Below are 21,760 nucleotides of genomic sequence, written 5' to 3'. Positions count from 1 at the left end.
TGTGAGACTTGGATAATCATCATCTAGCAGCTATCACTTCCTCATTCGCCAGAACCCCTGATTTGGGTTTTTAGAATAACAATTTTACAGGTGAAAAAAAAACAAGCTAAATGGCAGAAAGTGATGGAACCAAGGTTGAGACCACCAGCCTCCTCCGAAACAGTTATTCCCCTAAATCTCAAAGGTCATGTGTGTGACTGTGCTGTGACATCAATCATCAGCGTGGCTGGGCTTGTCAGCCTCCACACCTTTGCCCAGGCAGTGCCCTCGGCCTGGAGTTCCCTCACCATAGCATCTCCTCCGATTGCAACTGGTTTTGCAGAAGCTTCTCGTGCTCACCTCCTCTATGTAGCTGTTCTCAGTCTTCCAAGTCCCAGCGGTCTACCTCCCCTGCCTTTGTGTAAGTCCCGGGACATCTTGCCTGCTCCCTGTGTTGGCCATGAGCGAGTGGGGTCAAGCAGCTGACCAGAAGAGGAGTGGGAGGGCTGGGGGAAGTGTGGACAGGAGCTGGAGTCAGACCTGGTGGTGAAGCTCCCCAGCCGTGTGGCCCTGGGTAAGTGGCCTCTGGGTTCTGGGTGTCAGTCCCCTCATCTGTGAAATGGAAATGACAGTAACACCTGTCTCCCAGGCACGTCAGGAGGCTTCATATGGTGCTCGTGCCTGGCTGGCATGCAGCTGGTGCCAGGGCTTAGAAGCCAATCTGCAGAGCCACACTGGCACCAGCTTGAGGGTGAGAGGCCAGCCAGGGGCAGAGAGGAGAGGGGAGGGAAGGGGGACCCCTGTGCTTCTAACAGGCCACAGGCTTCCATGTCTCTGGGCTTTGGCTCACACTGTACCCCACGCCTGCAAATCTCTCCTCCTCGCCTTTCCTGACTGTCCAAATGTCACCTGCCTGGTAAAAGCTCTCCCACCTCCCCAGGCAGCACCCCTTCTTCCAGGTACACCTGCAGCAGGACCCTCCCATGGATTAATCGCTACAACAACCTGGACAGTAGGAACAGCTGTACCCATTTTATAGATGACAAACTTCAGGCTCAGAGAAGTCAAAGGACTCAAGATAGTGGCTCATGGATGTGGCATTAGGCGGGGGTGGGGGGCCCAGAACCTGGCACCAGGGGCTAATGCAGGAGGTGGGCAACTGAAAATCTCCATGGGGACAGTCCCTGAACACCTACTGTGCACCGGGTCTGCTCCTGGCATCTGCCGTCCCTTGGCTAGACTCGCCCTGCTCAGCACCATGGTGGCAGCTGAGGGCAGAACACGGAGTGTTTTCTTCTCCATGCCTTCCTGATACCCACACAGGGTGTGGAGGGAGGAAGTTCCACATGTGGTTCTGGAATGCTTGTATGAAACTGACGCTGTCTTCAGAGACCTGCCCATTGAGGCCTCTCCATGGTCCCCCAGTCACTGCTGGGCAAGGAGGCTTTCCAGTCTCAGGCTTCACCACAGTGACTTCCAGGTGCCCTCTTGTGCCCCATCCTGCCAAAGTTGGTGCTTCTCCTCTGGGTTTCCCTGCCCGCTCCTCATCCCAGGTAGGCCAGGCTGGGACTATCTTGCTCATTTGGGGTCCTGGCATCATTCCAGTCCTGCCTGGAGCAGGGGTCCTTCCGGTTGGATAAGCGAGCTGGGCTTCCTTCTTCTCTCCCTCCTGCCTTCCCCAAACATTCACTGAGTACCTATTGTGCCAGGTGCATCCCTAAGGTATCAAAAGCGGGAGCCACAGGGGGAACGAGGCATCTCAGAGGTCAGCTGGCAGAGGGGTCACACAAAGCTGTGTGAACTTGGACTGCCAACTACCCTTTCTGTGCCTCAGTCTCCATATCGCTGAAATGGGGATAATAACAGACTCTGCCTCACAGGCTATGAGGCTTACGGTTGAATGAAATAATGTGATCCTTAAATCAGTCTGCACAGGGTAAAGGCTCTGGAAATAACAATCAAACCCTCTTCTTCCATCATGCTGTATAATTATGTGCATGCTGTATAACCATGTCAGGAGTGGGCAGTCCTTTCGGAGGAGGGGAGAGCTACAGGGAGGATGTGCTGGTGGGCTCCATGGCCTCTGCCCACTTCCCGTCTCCCACAGGGTACTAATTTTGCCCCTCTATCCCCTAGCCTGGCCCCCACGTCCCAAGGTTTCAGGAAGGAGAAGAACGCTGCTCCAGCCAGTCCCCAGGATCGGCCAGGTGTCCTCCCAGTTGTCTTGTGGAGCCAGAATGCTGCAACCCACCCACCCATGCCAGGCAATGAGCCAGGCCCAGGGAGCTTCATTCATCAAGACGGACAGGTAACCACAGTTCATTCATTCATGCACAACGATATGACACACAGACACATCTACCAAGTACCAGGCCCTGTGCCAGGCTCGGAGGTGCCCTGGGCAGAGGTTCTCAGACCTCAGCATGCAAGGCTTCCCCCAGGGGCCATCTGGGAATGCAGATTCATGGGCTTCACCTCGAGGGTTGGAGTTCTTTCACAGACCTAGTATTCTGCATGTTTAACAAGTGCTGCAGTACAGACCCAAGCCTGGAGGACAGGGGTGGGGCTCACAGCCAGAGAGACTCCATGAAACCGGTGACTCTTGTGCCAGGCTTTGGGAGTAGGGAGAGTTTTCCAGAAGAAGAAAGGATGATGGGCCAGGGGATGCCTCCTGGGCAACCACCACAGCCTGAGCAAGACCTTGATGTGGGCAAGTGTCTGAGACATGCAGGAACGGCAGGGGCTCACCTGCAAGGCTCAGCATAGAATGAAAAGGCAGGGGCAGGGCCACTTGTTCAAAAATTAAAAATTTCAAGAGTGTGAGAGCAGAGCATTAAACCAAGCTAAGGGCCCTTCTGGGTGTGGGGCCCAATGAGGCTGCACAGGTCAAGCCGGCTCTTCCAGGGACCCAGCTAAGTGGGTCACCCCTGCTGGGACCAGCCCAGAGTGCTTAGGACCCCAAGGCCTTAACCAGGCAGCCGAGCACCTGGGTTCCAGCCACCCCAGCTCCAAGCCCCAGGCCTCTGTGACCCTCCCTGTGCCCTGTTCCCTCTCCGGTTCCCGCAACTACCCTCACCTCCAAGGTGGCAACAGCCTCCTCCTACCGATCTAATCCCAGGCACATGTTGTCAGCATCAGCTCCATAAAGTGCCTCTCCAGTTCCCGTCACTCCCCTGTCCAATAACCTTCAATGGCTCCCTCCTGCCCACAGGATAAAATCCAAATGTCAGAGCACAGCTACGGGCTCCTGCCCTGCTCTGTAACCTCCAGATCCAGAAGCCCCTCCACCAGACTCACTGTCCCAGCCCACCCATTTAACTCCCAATATCCCTGCTGCCAGGGCCCCCTCCTGGAATGCCCTCCCCAAATCCTCCCAAGCTGCAGCCTCCCATCTCACGGGCACCTGCCCGTGGTAAGCTGGCACACACTCTTGCTGCCTTCTTGTGTGACTAATGAGGCCCCTGCCCACAACTCTTCCCTCTAAGAAAAATGGCTCCCATGGACTGGTATGGCTCTTTGAATACAGCATCTCATCTCACTCTTCCCACAACCTGGAAGGTAGGTTCTTTATGTGCATTTTGCTTGTGAGGGAGTGGAGACTCTGAGAAGCTAAGGAATTCGTCAAAGGTCACACAGCTAGAAAGAGGCCAACCCCAGAGGCCAGCCTAGCTCCTGACCCTTATACTTTCTTTCAGTATGAACTGAGCACCTACCGTTCCCTGTTCTAGCTGAGACCCGATACATATGGTCAAAGGTGGCCCCCTTTGAGGCCCGGCACAAAGGACTGTGGGAACATCAGTAACAAAATCAGCGGGAACCACTCACCTAATGAGGACTGGCAACTGCTCCCTCTGTGAATCATCCTTACCCGGAGGCAGGGGTCTGGTCCTCAGTAAACTTTGAAGAAACGGAGGCACAGAGAAGTTAAAGCCTCTAACCTAAGGTCACACAGCGGCAAGTGGTAAAACCTGAGGTTCCAACGCACTGGTGAAAAATTTGGTTAAGTTCTCGGCCTCCCAAGGAAATCAGTTCTGGGGTCACAATATCCAAGAGCCAATATCTGCAGGCACAGGGAGTGTGCTGGCCTGATTTCTGCTCAACTCTGCCCTCGCCCCCACCCCCAACTCACCCCACCCACCCAGTTAGCCTGGGAGCTCTCTGAGGGCAGGGGTAGGACTGCCCCATCCTGGCCTAGCTGAGCGAGCACCTGGCTAGGAAGCTGAGCAACTCAAAAGGCCCCCCAGCTGGACTCCTGGGAATCAGCAACCCAGACCTAATAGGCATTAGGTCTCTTACCTAATACCTCTTCTTCCTGACCTCCGGCCACGAGCACTCCCCAAGCAGAGCACAGGGTTGGGTCCCTGATACTCCCTGTGCCCCAAGGCAAGATGTTTCCTTTTACAAATCATTATTAGTACTATCATTACTGTTATTTTAATTTAAATCTTTTGACGTTCAGGCAGATGCTTCTCTACAGCCGTAAGGGCATGTCTGTGGGAGGATGGCACCTCGGGGACTGGCCTGAACTCTTGCCACGTGGGACAGCCCAACCAGTGGGCGGCCAGCTCCATCCTCCTCCAGGGGTCTGTCGCTGCTCACTTATCAGGCTGACATCCCACAGGGGGGCCACTGCCCTGCCTGCCCCTTCGGCTCCACGCCTGCCGACTGGAACCAGAGCTGGAGGGGTGGGCAGGCGGGGGCACGTGGGAGGGGGCTGAGCCCTCACCACAGGCCCCTTTGCAGTTCAAAGTGACACACTCAGGCAGCCGTCCCTTCAAAGGCCAGACAACGCCTGCCCTGAATTGCTGCACCGGCAGCCCGGAGCCAGGAAAGCACTGCAGGGGTAAAGGTGGCCCAGTGAGGGCTGGCCACGCTCCCATCCATGGGACGGACTTCCACTATCCTGGGCAGGAGGGCAGACCCTGACTGACCCCATCCTGTGGTGTAATCCATGGAAAATCACCTTCCCTCTCTGAATCTCGCTGCTTTCACTATGTATTGGCAAAGTACTGAGAAGGCACTCAGGGGTGGTCATGCATAAAGCTGACAACACTGATGACGAAGATGATGATTCACAGCCTCTCTCTGAGAGGCACCACCCCAAAGACAGGCCACCTGAGTGTGGTTCCCATCAGCTGCTCACTAGCTGTGTGACCTAGGTCAAGACACTTAGGTTCTCTGTGCTTTAGTTTCCTCTTCTGTAAAATGGGGCTTGGAAGGGATGATGCCATGCCTGTTTGGCACCAGACAGGTCACAGATAACAACCCTTTCCCCCAGTGCTGAAATGTGCCCTGCCTACTGCCAGGAGAGTTGGTCAGGCCAAGTCAGACCCACTGAGAAGGCTCAGTGCAGGTGCTCCCTCAAGCCTGGGTTCCCGGGAGCTGAGAAGTGGTTCCAAGGGCAGGTTGTGGCACCTGCAGATGCTAACTCTGTGCTGCATAGACCCCCACTGGCTGTGTGGCCCTAGGTGTGTGGCTTCACCCCTCTGAGCCCCAATTCTGTCACCTGGAAACCCAGGCAAACAAGAGTACTTTTTTTTTTTTTTTTTGAGACAGAGTCTCGCTCTGTCACCCAGGTTGGAGTGCAGTGGCGCAATCTCAGCTCACTGCAAGCTCCGCCTCCCAGGTTCACGCTATTCGCCTGCCTCAGCCTCCCAAGTAGCTGGGACTACAGGTGCCTGCCACCATGCCCGCTAATTTTTTTTTGTATTTTTAGTGGAGACGGGGTTTCATCGTGTTAACCAGGATGATCTTGATCTCCTGACCTCGTGATCCGCCTGCCTTGGTCTCCCAAAGTGCTGGGATTACAGGCGTGAGCCACTGCGCCTGGCTAACAATAGTGCTTTTAGGAAGTCTCATCAAGATCTAGGGTGCCATCTGAAGCTGGCAATGATCAGCTTGCCATTGGGGAAATCACTGCACCCAAGTCAAGCTTCGATGTTGGCAAAATGGGAAATAATATTAATAAAACCTGCCCCTAGAGCAGTAAGAAGATTCAGTGAGCGAATCCCCATCAAAGCCTTACCACAAGCAGCATGAAATGAACACCAGCCATTCATTAGGAGCCATTTCTTCAACAAACAACATTGAGTTGCAATACCAGGCCACCACAGGGGCACCAATCCCAGTCAGAGGCCAGACTCCACCCTCCCAAAAGGCTGCTGAAAGTTTTCTCATGACACAGTGCCTGGGTTCCATTTACCAGCTGTGTGGCCTCGGGCAAGTTACTTAACTTCTCTGTGCCTTGGTTGTCTTACCTGAAAATGAAAATAATCATGGAAGCCATGTCGTAGTGTCATTAAAGAATGCAAAGTGCTGAGAGCACTGCCTGATGGACCACAAGTGCTAAACAAGCATCAGCTGGGGTTATTATTGCTGCTGCTGTTGTGTACGCTCCAGGTCTTCCCCGCCCTTCAGAAAGCATCGTGCAGCTGGGCTTCCTTCTGCGGCTCACAAACTTGGGAAGTGTTAGCTCCTGAGAGGTGCCCCAAGTACCCTGCAGAATGGAGGCTTCTGTGGGCTTCCTCTCTGGTCTGTTTCCCTAGCAGCTGGAACGCTTGGAAAAAAAGCACCCAGCCTGCTGGGCTTGTCAAAGCAGGGCTGGCTTTACTAGAACCAGGTTTGGATGGTAATTTTGTGGTCATAACAACTATTTTCCTTACATACTGCTATAGAAAGGGGAACCCCTGCTTTTTTTTTTTTCTTTAACCTAATTGAAGACACTATCAAGTGTAAATATGCTGGAGTTTTTAATAAAAACACGATGGAGAAAAATATTCAAAGCTCAATAATCAGAAGCAATTTGCGTCGCTAGCAGAGATGTGTCATTCCTCCCACAACCCCCTCCCCGCTTGGCTGTGCTCTGTGCGGGACTGGCTTTGGGGATGGCAACTTTAGACCTATGGCAAAAATAATGAACAGCAGTGAGGCTTAGAGATAGCCTGAAAAATATCCTGGAAAAGAAAAACATATGCCAAAGAGTGTGGTGTAAAAGTCATATTTCATGCCTGACTTTAGAGAATGTTAATAAGGATTAGAACCATACTCTAACAGAACAACTATCAGTCAAGGCGGGGTAATTAATTTCGCTTCAGATCTCTGTTTGGGAAAACGAAAGCGGTAAGTGTTGTTTCGCAGCATAGGGATTCCGTCGCACTAGAACAACCCAAAGAACTTCCAAAGCCATGTCCTAAACCCAGCTGAGACCTGGCTGTTGCTGGTGGCCCCACCTGATCTGTCGCCTTGTAGATTTGGGGACCTTTTCCGAATCATAACAATATCAAACTCTTTTTTCCCCCCAGGATTGGCTAATAAATATGATTAAGATAACACGACCCAAACCACATGTCCTCTGCTTGGCCTGCAACATGTGGAGGGCAGATGTGTCTTCCGTGCACAGATGACCCAGCCGGCTGCTCCCCCGAGGCAGGGACCCTGGGAGACGGAGTCTCGAGAGGTCCCAGCAGTCCACTGGCCCTCTGAGTACCCAGCCAGGCCTCTGGCCTTCCCATGACCCACTATAGAGAGCAAGGGCCAAGCCCAGGGTGTCTGGGAGTCAGAGACAAGAAAGATGGTGGGATGTGGCACTGTCCTCACCTGGTTTTTGTCCCCCAAGGTCCCAGTTCGGTAGACAGAATTCCCAAGTCACGTGACCCCATGGTATCCAGAAAACTCTCGAAATACTTTCATTGTCCAGGTCCACTTGTCACCCCCTCTTAAAGAGCTGGGATTGAAGAACTTTCCCGTCCCTGCGACCTGGGCCCAGGGAAGACAGAGTAGGCCAGTGTTAAAGCCAGAGTCTGGGAGAGGGTTCTCGAAAGGACTGTGGAGTTGCCACACAGCCCCCAAGCCTGGTAGCACGCAGGTTGGGATTTCCGCCTCTGCTCTGCTACCACAGGACAAGTCGTGGCTGCACTTGGACCTTGGTCTTCCCATTTCTACTGGGATCGTGAAGAGCCCTTCAGCTGGGATATCCTAAAGCAGCCCAAGGTCCCTGTGAGTGTGGCCCTGCTGTACTCAACTGAGGTCACTGGAGGTCACACAGGAGGCCAGGCCCTGAAAATCAGGCCAGGGAGGCCTGGGCCTGCTGAGGTTGACAGCCCTGCTCCAACTCTGGGGAAAGAAGGGGAGCAGGCTCAGTGGCCAGGGCTGGTCAGGGAAGAGCCCCTCCCACCTTGACCAAGCAGGGCTCCCAGCACCAAGGCAAGGCTCTGGGTCAAGGCATGAGTGAGCCTCCTTCTCTGCTTTCCCTTGGGGACAGGACGGAGAAAATAGAAGAGTCCCTCAAAGTTAGCTCAAGTCAAGCAGAAGGGCTCCAGCTGCCAGGAAGAAGCAGGGCATTCATTCTATCACTGTGTAGAATCAATGAAGTCAGAAGTAAGCAGGCTGAGGGCAGGGCAGGGCACCTCTCTGAGTAAAAAAGGGAAGAACGGTACCTAGGGGAGGGGCACTATATCGTGGATGAGCCTCAGCTGCCTGCAGGGCAGGGACAGGGTAACCTGGCCACTGGGAGGAAGCTAGACGGTCTCTCTCCTGCTGGTCAATGCTCAGACGCCACTCTGGAGACCAGGCACATCAGGCTCCTCCTGAGCCCAGTAAGATCAGGACGACCTGGCCGAGGAACCCTCTGACACCAGTCTCCGAGGCCTCCTTTCCACTGGGGCCGACTGGGCGTGGACTGTTGCGTGCAGACCCTAATCAACGCTCAGGCGGGGGCCTCCCCCAAGACCAAGGCCTCTTCCCTGCGGAGGAGCCCGGACGGACGGGCGGACGCTGTGGTCCCGGTCGGGCTGATAGGAACCATCTGCGTTGTCTTAGGCCGCCCTTCGGCCCACTGTCCCTCTGAACTCGGCCGGTTCCCGCGGGCCGTTTGATGCTCGCAGGGTCACAGACCCCCGCACACAAATCACCGCCGCGGGGCTGGGGGTGGGGCGGAGGCGCTGAAACCTAATCCGCAGAGTTTGCTCCGCCGCCGCCTCCTCGCTCCTTCCCTCTCTCGCTGGACGCCCCCCACCCCCCCCTTTCCAAACAAGGCTTATTTTTCTTGCCAAAAAAACAAAGTTGGTATCAAGTGTTTTGAGGGAGAAAGTCTCTCCCCCACCCCTGACCTGGAAGGAAGGGCTGGTTGCCGAATGAGCCGGGATTGCAGAGGGGTCTCCAGGAGAGGACAGGCGGGAGGTGAGCTCGGGGCTTCTGGCTCCGTCGGTCCCCTTCCCTGCTGTCGCCTGCCCGTCCCATACTTAATGGCAGCGAATCCCATGGTCCCCGGCCCTGCCCTATCCCTCTAGTCGTCCTGCCCAGAAAGGGTTTCCTCCATCGGAGCTCCCTGTCCCTACGCTGTCAGAGATGGAAGCATCACTTCCTGCTCCTTCTCCCTCCCTATAAAACAGCCCTTGCCTGTCGCTTTTATGAGGTGACACCCTGCTCTCAGCCCGATCCTCCCTGCGCCCGGAGTCTGGGCTGGGCGCGCAGGAGACTGCGTGCACTCTGGCGTCCCCGACCGCTGCCAGGGCGCACGGGGACTCAAGAGCGGATCCTCTATGAGCTCTAATAGGAGGCCAAGGAGCGGGAACATCAGAGACAAATTCCTCCGAAGTCCCCCCTCTGGTTCCGCTGACTGGAGCCTTTGGGCTGAAACCCCAGAAGCTCCCCACCCCTGTGTCCATGAGGGGAGCAAAACGGAGCCCCCGGGGGCACGCAGGCTTCGTTTGCTGGGTGTTGGTTTTGCTTTTGGTTTTTTCAGCCGGTGCAGCGACCCGGAACAGCGCGGCCGCTTCTCCGACGCCCGCGGCTCCCCACTGCGCCCAGAGGCGAGCGCCGCGGCTAAAGCCCGAGCCTCGGCGCCCGCTGCGCCTGCCGGAGTTCTGCTTGTCCGAGCAGGCAGCGGGGCTCAGGCACGGCGGCGACGTCGAAGGGCCAGTCGGCAGACGGGGCTGGGTCTCCGCGGCCAGGGCGCCGCAGGAAAGCCCTGCAAACGGTGGGACGAAGGTGGTGGCGGCGGCGGCGGAGGTAGCGAGAAAGGCGCCACGGGCCTGGCGGAGAAGCGGGTTTCCGCGGGGGTCGAACAAAGGAATTCGCCCTCGGAAGAAAGGGGCCGAGCATGCAGCCGGGAATGGCCAACCCTGGAGACCTGCAGGAGTGCGAGCGCTGCGACATTAGTCCCAGGGATCCAACGAAATCTGCCCCGCTGAGGGCCCCAGCCTGGCATCTCCATTCGGCCTCTCTTCTGGTCAATCCCGCTTTAATGGGGGTGGTGGGTGTGCACCCAGAGTGCCACCTTTCCTGGGAAGAGGGGACAGAGCAGGACCCGTGCTCTCGGTCAGAGAAGGCAAAAACATCCCACTAACCCTCCCCCCATTCATCATCTAGTCGTGGGGTCATTGTCCCCATTTTCCAGACGCTGCCAATTAAGGCACCCGCAAAACCACCCCTTCCCCCGCCCCCGCAGCAACGCTCCGGCTCCTGAGGCCCAAGCGCGCTCGGAAACGGAAAGCGTCAGTGGGCTACAGGGCCGGAGCCCCCTCTTCCCGCCGCCCTCAGAAGGGGTGGAGGGGACACGGTTGTAAGGTGCTCGGCTTCTTTTCTGTGCTTGACATGAATAAGGGGATTAGGACAGCAAGTTTCCGTCGTTCACTCCGTGGGACAAAGGGCCCCGCGGTTTGAGCGGCACAGCCTCTGATTAAACGACAGAGCCCTGTCACTCAGCACCATCCTAGGTACTTGTGTTCGTGACATAATCTTATTAGAAGATAAAACCGGCGAAATCCTTTTCATAATGAAAAGTTACATTTAATGGCCGGACTCGCCCCCCACCTCCCTCCCCGGAGCCTGCTCGCCTTTCCCCGTTGCTGTTGGATATGGCTCGCCTATAATTGGCATTTAAAGCACCAAGTCCGGGAGAAAAACGGGGTTTAGGGTTTTTGTAATCCCCCTAAACTGTCTTTGTTCGAAATCTCCACAGATACAAGTCTGTTAAGAGTAAATATTTGTGGATTGATACAACCACATTTCCCCCCTGCAAACCAAATCCAAAAAAAAAAAAAAAAACCCCCGCCGCTCGCCGCCCTCGGGCTGGGGCGCAGGAGGGAGGGGGCTGGGGTCTGCCCTAGCGTCCACGCCGGGAACTCAGCTTTCGGGCCGCCTGGTTGCCTCCAGGAGCTGAGGGACTTTGCACATTTCTCAGGCGGGAAAAGGGTCTTAGATTCTCCCCCGCAACCCCTAATTTTCTGTTCTCTCAATAAACAAACCTCCCTAACTTGCTGCTTTCGGCCAGCCCGAGGGGGTCGGCGGGAGGGCTTGGGGAGGGGCGAGGGCTGTGCTCAACAAGGAATGAAAATGCCAACTCCCCCCGCCAGCCTTACTCCCTCCAGCGGGAGCCTGCAGTGGCTCCTAGGAGAATCACTGGCTCCTTCTGGACCGCGGAATGCCCCACCCGGTAGGGCACCCCGAGCCCAGTCCAGGTGAGTCCCCAAGCCACCAAGGGTCCCCGAAACGCTGAGGAGCCCTAAGGCTGCTGTAGGGCCCCGGACTCCAGGCTCCAGCCCAGCCTGTCTCAGGATCGGATTCCTCCATAAATCAGCGGCCGGGTGAAAGGGCTGCGCTTTAGAAAGGGCAGGACCGTGTGCGCGTATTAGAGCGCGCGGTTCCCAAATCCGGGCTAAACCCTTGGTGACACCGAAATTCATCAACCGCCGCTGGCGCCCGCGACTCGGCTGTGGAGCCCAGGAGCCTATGCTTGGTGTCATCCCACTCCCAGGAAAGGAGAACATGGTGCACGAACCGCCGAGAGTTGGGCCTGGAGGGATGGGCGGGTGGAGGCCGCTGAAAGCCGCCCCATCCGTGTGTCCGGACGTCGAAGGAAGCTCTCCCGCCCAGGGGAAGGCAATTATTCTAACCTTTTTCTTCCTCTGACCAGGGCTGGCCCTACAGGGGGCAATCCGCACGGAGGAGGTCAGTGACACCCTGCCTCCCAGCCCTCGGGGTAGCGACTCCTCCTCCCCACCCCTGCCAGGCTGGGCGTTCTGGGGGAGATTGGCAACAGTGTAGAGCCTGCACCTTCCGGAAGGTCGGCATAGGAGGACTTAGAGAACCCATCCGGCTTTGGGAGTTGGACCCGCCTGGGGGGAAATCTGCTACAGGGTAACTCTGGGCCGGGAAAAATCTGCTACAGAGTAACTCTGGGCCTGGGGGAAGTTGTTCAAGCTGCTCAGCCTCAGTTTCCTCCCCGCACAGAGCTGGGACGGTACAGTCAGTGAACTTCACAGGGGCTCAACAAACGCCAATGCCTTGCCCTTCTAGATACGCTACTGCGTCCTGCCTCCCTGTTCAGTAAGGCTGTGCTCCTGCAAGTTCACATCTACACTGACCATGCTCAGGAGCCTCTTGGAAAAAATGGGACCTATGTGTCTCAGTAGTAATGAGGGCCCATCCACAGGCTGGCCTTGGCTCCGAGGAGCAGCCCCTGGCATCCAGACGGGCCCCATTCCCTTTTCAAGGTAAAAAAATAAATAAATAAAAACACAGGCCCCCAACCTGGGTGAGGAGCAGAAGGGTGGGCAAGACCCCTCTGGGAGGCCTGTTCAGGAGGCTGCACTCTCTGGGCCTCCCACACAGGACAGACAATGCATTCCTGCCAGACGGGGCTGCCTTGGGCTCACTTCCCAGCAGGAAGGAAGAAAACATACATTGACTGCATGCCCAACACTGGCTGGCATCTGGGTTTGTTCCACTTTATTCTCAGAGCAACTCTGTAAGATTGGAATTACCATCCCCTTTTCACAGAGAAGGGAACTGAGGCTGAGGAAGAGCTGTCAGTCCTTCCCTAAAGGCCCTTGGCCTTTGTCACTAGAAGATGGAGACATTCTGGATCCCCATTCTGTAACTGCCAACAAGCTTGCTCTTCCTTTGAGAAAATGTGCCCCACCCCAGGACCCCTCCATTTGGAGGAGGTCACCCCAGAGCACCTTGATCCTCTGGAACCCCAAAGGCCTGGGCAGCTCAGTCCTGGTCCGGTGCCCACACCCAGCAGCCCAGTAACTATAGCAATCCAGGAGTCACATGACAAGAGTCAGACAGTCCCCTTGGAAGGCAGGAGGCGGGAGAAGGGGGAATAGCAGTCACACCCAACTTGTCCGGTCCCAACCCAGTGCTGCTCCTCCCCTCCCGTCACTGCTGCTGAAGCTCCTGGGGAGGTGCTTGGGGGAGGGACCCCTGGCAGCCCTGTGTCCAAGTATGCTCAGCTCATCTTCAGCTACCCAGCAGCTCGGTGGCCTCCTCATTCCTGCCAGACCCAGTGGGCATCGCTGTTGCTCTGGGTGGCCGTTACAACCTTCCCCACCTCCCCACAGTTCCCGGGGAAGCCTCTCTCACAGCACTGGCCTGGCCAGGAAGCAAACATCTTTGTTTCTTCTGGAATCAGGCTCCAGGAACCGGGTTTTTCCTTCAGCAACACTTCCCCCCAGTTCACCAAGTGCCAAGGCCAGCCAGGTGCTCTGCCATCAGCCAGGACATTCGTCCAGGGTTGGTCTGAGCCAGGCTCCCAATTGAGACAAAGCCTCCCTACAAATGTACCCACACATCCCCAGATCCCTAGCCCCTCATCCTCCCTTTGGGGCCCTAAGGTCAGCAGGGCAGGTCCAGCGGCTGCCAGTCAAGATGCTGAGCAGAAATGGATACGGTATTATCCAGGGAATAACAAAGGAAGGGCCCACGCGGAAATTTATTTGTACTGATCGGGCGAAGCAAAGGTAAAGGGCAGAGAGGAAGTGCTGTCAGCCGGCCTGAAACCCAAGAAAGTTGCCATTCCGAGCACAGTGGCCCCTTATGCCCCACCACTCCCCACCGCAGCAGTAGTTAAAGCAAACACAGGCCCTTCACTGCCCCGTCAGTTACACCTTCCCCCCAAAATTACACAAACTTTGAAACATTTTTCGGAGAGAAGATGGATGCTTCAGGAGACTTGAGGTCAAGGCTAGGCTGTTTAAAGTGTATTATTAACAAATAAACATTTACTGCAAAAAAAAAAAAAAAAAAAAAAAGAGAGCGAGCGAGAGAGAAAAACCCTATAGGCCACCGGGGAACCAAATCATGTTGCTTTTGGCATCAAATGACAGGAGACATTTATGACATGAATGGAGAACACCAGCCGGTTGATGAAATGGCAAACGTCTGCCACTTTGCCTCCTCTACCTTCGTGAATCAACTTTTTCAAATATGGTTTTCAGCCTTAGCCCTCTCTCACTACCACCGTCTCTCCACTTCTGACTGCAGTGGCAATAAATATATATAATTTTGGTTTTGCTCTTTGCTGCCATCAGCACAGAATCTGGTTGGAGAGGGCCAGAGGAACTTCCGGCTGGGTCAGCCAGAGAGCCAAGGGCCCTGGATCCTCGGGCACCCCCCAACTGACTGACAGCTCACATGCAGCTCATTGTATGAGTGGACTATCCCTCCCTTCCTCCCTCCCCTGGCTGAGGCTTGATTGTGGTGTCCAACAAATTGGAAGTTATAACTCATGTCGGTGAGAGTATCCTCCATCCTTCAGCCTAACTGATGCCAAAGTAGGACTGGTTTTTTTCCCCTTCCTTTTACTTTTTAGAAACTTCAGAGCCGCAGGACAAAGGCGGCTCCTTGGAGAAGCATCGCCAGCCACCCATGGGTGGAAACCTCACAAGGCCACAGAGCCTGAGCCGAGGGGACTTCTGAGCTCCTGGAATGGTTTCTCCACCTTTTAAACCTCATCTTCCTTCTGAGAAATACACAAATCCCCGGATCTCTTCCCCACCTACCCCCTTCTCCATTGGCTGAGCTTTATTTTCTGTGGCTTCAATCACAAAATAATAAGTACAAACAGTTCTTCAAATATGGATTATTAAGCTTTTCCAAGCTATATGCAGGCCCTGGAGATGCCAATTGTTTCCTGGTGGAAATACTGTTGCTCTGGACCACCCTGTCTGTCCCCCAAGGAGAAAGAGCCCAGCACACCCGGCCGCCTTCCGTCTGCCCCCAAGGAGGAAGAGCCCAGCACACCTGGCCACCCTGTTGCGGCCCTTTCTGATAATGCAGTTGGCATCTGTGCACACCCACGCAATCAGGTTTTCCACCTCTCTTGAGGTGCAGGAGAGGATAACGGATCCCCCAGAGAATCAGGTGCAGGAGAGGATAAGGGATCCCGCAGAGAATGGAATATTTATTGGAGTTCCACCAGGTGCCTGTGTAATCCTCATAACCACCCTGCAAAGTCACATCATCATCCCCAGTTTGTTGATGAAGCCCTCGCTCAGAGATGGGGAACCACTTAGCGAAGATCACACAGCTAGCTGCTAAGATTTGGGGCTGGGAGGTGAACTCAGGTCTGACTCGGAGTCTAAAGCTCTTTTCATGGCTGAGGAAGACAAGACTTTCACAGTGTCCTACGAAGGGAAAGGCAATGGCTTCCCCAGGGTGCTCCTCATCCTCCCTGAATGGAGAGGCTCAGGGTAAACCTTGCATACCATGGAACCTGGGTATAGAACCTGTTGGCAGTGTGGTGTGTGTCCTGGGAGACAAGGTATTCCCTGCCATACTCATGGTGAGAACAGTAACAGCAATAACTTCCAGAGTATTAATAACAAGCCAGGCAAGATGCCAAGTCCTTTGGGGTACCTTATCTCAAGTTCTTATAAGAATACTTGCCCCCAGCAGAATATGTCCCCATTTCAGAGGAGGATCAGGTAGGTGCCAGGGCCATATGGTCTCTAAGTCTGGCTCCAATGGACAGGGCAGGAGAGAGCTGACAGTCACCAATCACATACCCCAGAGGAGATCCTCCCAGCCTACTTACCCCACTCAAGAAAAATAGGGCAAACAAATGAGGCCACACCAGCCCAGCGCCGGGGGAGTTGAGGGTGAGCCAGGAGTCACTGTGAATAATGCCTCCGTTCAGCAGCAGGGGACTGCAGCCCCAGGAAGGCCTGTGCTTACCCCATTGCACACAGCCAAGGTGCTGGGGTTAAATGGAGAGGTACCAGAGAGTCGCCAGACTTGGGCTGCCAGGGTGGGCCCTTTGGGCCTCAGCCCCCAGAGGCAGCACCATAGAAGCCTTTTTGTAAGGCAAAGTCCTGGCTCCTCCTCCCAAGCAGACAGTTTCCAGGACAGGCGCTCTGCAGCCCTGAGTGAGTTTGATGGTTGGGGCAGGGGGGCTTCGCTGGTTGGGGTACACACTGAGGAAGGGGTGCTGCTTGAAGTGGCACCCTGCAGGGGAGCCTATGGGAGGCCTTCCAGGCTGGGAGAAGTAGCCAGAGAAGGCCAGAGGCTGACTGCTCTCCCCCTGGGCCACACCCGAATGCGGGAGTTGGATGGGGAGTGTGGGGGGAGAGGTGAGCCTCCCAGGAAGGTCTTTCCCGGGCTAAACACTTCCAAGGAAAAGAATGTGCAGGGCAGAGCGGTTGGGCCACTGGAGCCACAGCCAGCTGGGGGAAATTTTTTAAAAACTCACCCCAGGACTCAAGAAGGCTTTTTGTGAAACTCAATCAAAGCCTGGATGCTCCCCTTCTGACAAGGTGGGCACATCCTACCTGGGCAGGCGAGCCCAAAGGGCCCCCGGCGGGCCCGGCGGAGCCCTGGAAGTCTGTGCCGCCGAGAGGCTCGGCCGCCCGGGCAGGCCCTGCGGGCGGAAGGGCGCCGCGGCCCCGCCGCTGAGGTAGGAACGCGGCCCGGGCCGCAGCCCCGCGTCTCGCCGTGCACAAAGGCGCCCGCTTGCACCCCAGCGGGTCTCGGGTCGCCAAACCTGGGAGCTGTCTTACAAGCGATTAGACTCCATTTTGTGACAGATTTTTGGACTCTCCCACCGACCCTCCCCCCTTCCGGAGCCTCCTCCAGGAATTCTCCACCTCTTCAGGATAAAAACCCTTTCCAGACGAGCGACAGACGGCAAGAAAAGAGAGTTACATAATTCTATTTGGCCAAGCCGCCAAGAAAAAAAACATGGGAGGGGAGAACGTGCCTTATTTTTCATTTGTTCTCCGGTGGAGGACGGTGAGAGGTGTTCCTGATTTGGGGGAGGCTGCGTTTCCTCTCCGTTTCCTAACCGGTTTTCTGTCCGAAAAGACTGCTTTTTTGTTGTTGTTGTTGAAGGATCCCCCAAAAATCACTCATTTGGAAAAAGGAGACTTTTGGAGTTAAGAGTGAAAATGCCCAAACTCCACGGCCGGCGCTCTGTTCTGCCCGCCAAGGATGTACAAGAGGATTTTTATCAAATTCGGTTCAATGTGCCCCAGTGTCAATTAATCACCCCCGTGGTGCGTAAAAGAACTTGGCACTTCTGGGAGTCTGGGATCTTTGAGAACAAATCGAAAGGAGGAAGAGACACTTACTAAAAATGGCAACCTCTTTTTAAGGATGGAACCCTGCAACTCAACCAGGGGTGAGGACACATTTTTCAGAAGTTGTGTTTGGTTGGGGGGTTGTTAATTTCCCAATACCGCTGACGCACAGACTCGACAAAATCAAGAAGGCACGTTTCTGTGCCCGCTTGTCTGGATTCTTGTCTGAAAAGCATTTACGCACAAATGAAATAAATATGCATCTGCAATTCTCAAAGAAAAAAAGAAATGTAAATAAAAAAAATTTTATTGTGCAAAGAACATCCCTTTCCAGTGAGCTGCTGCCTGCCTGGAGCAGCGCTCCATCTCCCTGTGAAACGACTCACTGGGTATTTGTCCCCAAGATTGTCTTGATAACAACCACCCCACAACCCCACCCCCAGCACATCCTGCCGGCCGGCCTAACACAGATACCTAATTGGCATTATTGGAAAAAACGGAATGAGGGAGGAGGAGTGAACTGTCCACAGCTAGAATAATGCACTCCCCACCCCAGGCTTCAGCCCCACAGGATCCAGACTGAGTGAGGTCTGCCGACCTGAGATTCGCCCTGTGCCAAAAACCATTCCCAACACACCGGACTGCACTGAAGAAGCCGGCTCTTAGGTGACTTTCTTTTTCTTTTTAAAACAAATATACTTTGGACAAAGCAGTCACAAATGTTTAACGTTTAATTGTTTTGTAAGATGAGGGGGTGAGCCGCTCATCTCTAAGGTAACATCTAGCTGAAATTTCATGACTTTACCATTCTGTGCCTGAAGAACCAGGGGGTATCCTTTCTTTTTTAAAAATAGAAGCTCCATAAATAATTATGGCGAGTGGGGGGAGGGCAGACTACGTACAAGCGATTGGAAAGTCTTTTCAACATATTAAGTTTTGTTTTTTTTTTCTCTTAAGCCGTGCAAATGATTCGGAGGCCTGTTTCTAGTTTCCTGGGCCCCCTTCCCCCCGTGTTGTCGTCAAGGCTGGTGGCTGAGCTGGGTGTAAGTGGCACTGCCAGAGCTCGGGGTCAGGCAAGCAGAGTGTGGCCAGGGGTGCAGGGCGTGGTGGGGAGGGGGTTGGAGGCTGGTGCACCCGGCAGAGGGGCTCCTCTAGCCGGCCCAGAGCCCACAGCCACATCTACCCCAAACTATTTTCCCCATTCAATTTGTGCTGCTCTATGCTTGGGCTGTGGCTTAACCGACAGGCGGCCTCTCCCTCTCCGGGAACTAGAATCATATTAGTCCAGAGCACAGCACAAAGCCGACTGACGGCAGTGTGCCTAAATCTGGGGTGCTTCCTACTGAGAGGAAGGCCTCAGCTGCACTCTGGGACCAGCAAAACAGCTGACCCTCTGAATGGACTCCAATCTCTACCCAAAGATCCCTCAGTTGGAAGAAAGAGCTAGGTGCAAAAAGCAGCTCAGGCTCAGCCCCCAGACCACCAGGCACAGCCAGAACCTTTTGGGGTAAAATCCGACGCACTCTCGAGGGCTCTGGCCTGCACTATTTCCAGGCCTCAGTTTAACAGTTGGGCTGGGCTGCTTTCCACTAGGCCCTGGATTTGGGGACAATCCCTGGGCAGAGCACGTAAGTTGCACTCACCACGAGGCGCCGGCAGCCCAGCTTTTCTTTCCCTGGAGGCTTGGGCATACACAGCCCTCTCTGAGCACCAAACCACCTAAGCAGCCTACCGGCTCTGCAGCCTCATCCAGGACGGTTTTCTGGTATCATTAAAAACTTTTGCAGGCACCCACTGTGTCTGCAACAGGGCTTTGGGGATCCCCACACCCCTCTTTCAGTTGTGCCTTCTCACTGCCTCCCTCCCAATTGCAGTGCCAGGCAGAAAACCCAGCAGGTCAAAAGAAAAAGCCTGCATGTACTGTTATCTGTCCCCAACCCCGGCCATACAAATCCAGTCTCAGCTAAGAATTAGTTAGCAAGAAAGGCTCAACCCACATCTCTGGCCTCAGCCCTGAGGTTTGGGTTGTACCAGGGCAGAGCGGACCAACCCCCTCCTAATACACACTACCAGAAAGGAGGCCTTCTAGGGAGGGCTGACTGGGTCAGCTCCTCACTCCCATTGGGAGCCCCAGACTGTAACTTGCCACCTTTTGAGGTCCTCTTCCTAGAATGCTTCTCCAACCAACGAAAATTGCCAAGTGCAAAATTCCCGCATGGAACGGTTTGGGGAATATGGACATTCTTTTCTCTCCATCAGGGACTAAAAGTGCAGCAGGGAGCCTGACAGAAAGGGGACCTCCCTTGCGGCTCAGGCCGTTCAGTGCCCAGCGCTCCACCTCCTGGCTCCTGGTTCCTGGCTCCAGGCTCCAGGAATCCCAAACCCCCACACACCAGGCCCTTGAAGCAGTCCGCCAGGCCTGGCTCCCTAAAGCACTGTTTTCCTCTGGAAATAAATTTTGGGTTCCCAATTCAGGCCTCCGTAGGGCCAGACCCTACATCCCAGGACCCAGGCACCAAATCCCTCAGCCGGCCCAGCGCAGGATTCCGGGACAACCGATGGCAACTGCGGGCCATCCGGAGGCTCCTAGGACCCCATCAGTGCCGGTTGGGCTGGGTTGGTCCGCCCCAGCCCCAGGACGCACAGCTCTCGGAACCCTTGGAACTGCCTGGCCCAGTCGCGCACAGAGCCGGCGGCAGAGCGGGCGAGGGCCGGGCCCGGCAGGGGGCTGACCGGGCTCGAGTGCCGGGCGGTGGCGGGGAAGGAGGACGAGAAGCGCTTACTGTTGGTAGTCTTGTTTGCAGTACAGTTTCCGATCCCGGAAGTAGCAGCTGGTGGTGAGGGCTTGCTGACACGCCGCGCACTGCAAACACTCCTCGTGCCAGGACGACTCGTTGACTCGCATCAGGAAGCGGTCGGAGATGGGCCGCTGGCAGCCCTCGCAGACGGCGGGATGCGGGCAGTCGGAGCCTGCAGCGCACAGGGCGAAAGCCCGGCCGTCAGCGCCGCCCGGCCCAGCCCCGGCGTGCCGGTCGCACAGGGCCCACAGCCCCCGGCCCCGAGGGCTCGGGCCGCCCGGGATCACCTCCTGCCGCCTGCGCTCCCCGGACTGCCGCGCCAGGGGCCGGGAGGCCCCGGCTAGTCCGCTCCGGTCCGCGGGCTCCGGTGTGGAGGCCGCGGGCCTCGAGCCTTGGCTTGGCGCTGCGCTCTCCCCTTCTCCGGAGAATCCGCTCTCCGTGTTAAGGCAAATGAGAAGGAGCACGGCACGGCGCAGGGTGGCCGGCTGGGACCAAGACAGGCGAGGTGAGGCTGGGACGCTCGCTGGCTGACACGCCCCACGGTGGCGTTCGTGGTCTTCTGTCCCTGATCTCCCCCAAATCTGTGGTTCCAGTGACTAGGGAGACGTTTTTCTCTTAGAATCTCCCCCACCCCAGGTGACCTGGCGCCTCTCCCAAGCTCGCCAAGGTGATTGCTAGGTACTCCATCACCCCTGCCACCCGCCACCTACCACACCGGAGTGGCAGCTCTAGAACCTAGGCCTGTAAAGGATGGTGGGTGGCGACTGCAGCTGTCCTGTCCCCTCAGGACCCCTGCCGGAGGCGTGCTTGCGGCCCTCTGGTGATCACTCCAGTAGTCCTGTCTTTCTGCCCCCTCCCCATGTCCTGTAAACCCATTTCTTTTATCCGTTGGCCCGGACGCCCCTGTCCCACGCCCGAGACCATTCGGGCGTTCCGACCCCGCACTCACCCAGCAGCACCCCCAGAGTGGCGGGCCCGGGGCGCAAGGCGTGCTCCTCCATCTTGATGCCGTCCAACATCTTGGCGCAGTCCGTTTGCCCGCGAGGGAAGCACCTCTCCAGCGACTCGGGACCTGTTGCTATATCCATGGGACGCGGGGCGCGCTGCGGACCCCGCCGGCCGGGCTGCTCGCCCGCCGGCCCGTCCATCCGCTCTCCGCCGCCGCGGCCCTGGAGCCGGGGAGGCGCGGCCCCCGCAGGGCAGGGGTTGCGCCGGCCCCCGGCGATCGTGGAGCGGCGACGCGCTGGCCCCGGGCCCCGGCGTCGTGCGGGCGGGCCGGGGCGGCTGCAGCCCGCGCCGCGCTCTCCGGGACACTTGCAGCCACGCGCGCCGGCTTCTCTGTCACCTGCTTGTCAGTCCCGGAGCCCGGCGGCGGCGGCGGCTGCAGACCCAGCGGCGGGGAGGAGGCGGCGGCGGCGGCGGCGGTGGGGCGGCGGCGGGCGGGGGAGGGGGTGGGGGTGCAGGGGCGGCCCCGCGGGCGGGGAGGGGGCGCGCGCGGCGCAGCGGGGTCCCGGGCGGGGCGCAGCGGGCCGCGGGGCTCCGGGCGCGCTCCCCGCGCTACTCCAGTGCCATGGTGCGCCCGCGGAGCCGCCGGGTTTAGAGCTGGGGCTGGCGGCGGAGGGATACGGGCCGCCTCACCTCCCGAAACTTCCTGACATTTGAACCCCGCGGCCCGTATCCCTG

General features: G+C 56.5%; 1 protein-coding gene across 2 annotated transcripts in view; it reads right to left on the bottom strand.

The window, feature by feature from the left end:
* The window catches only part of LMX1B (LIM homeobox transcription factor 1 beta), an 82,722-nt gene extending 61,465 nt beyond the window's left edge, over nucleotides 1–21,257 (bottom strand). For both annotated transcript variants that reach the window (XM_008006217.3, XM_008006219.3), the window contains exons 1-2: nucleotides 21,027–21,257; nucleotides 20,063–20,249 (exon numbers count right to left, since the gene is read on the bottom strand). In XM_008006217.3, coding sequence (XP_008004408.2) covers nucleotides 20,063–20,249; nucleotides 21,027–21,225 — 386 coding nt within the window. In that variant the 5' untranslated portion in view covers nucleotides 21,226–21,257. The remainder of the gene's footprint in view (nucleotides 1–20,062; nucleotides 20,250–21,026) is intronic.
* Nucleotides 21,258–21,760: the final 503 nt, after the last annotated feature.

Source organism: Chlorocebus sabaeus, chromosome 12 (assembly GCF_047675955.1).
Source record: "Chlorocebus sabaeus isolate Y175 chromosome 12, mChlSab1.0.hap1, whole genome shotgun sequence".
NCBI classification, from domain to species: Eukaryota; Metazoa; Chordata; class Mammalia; order Primates; family Cercopithecidae; genus Chlorocebus; species Chlorocebus sabaeus.
This window is presented reverse-complemented; position numbering and strand designations above follow the sequence as displayed.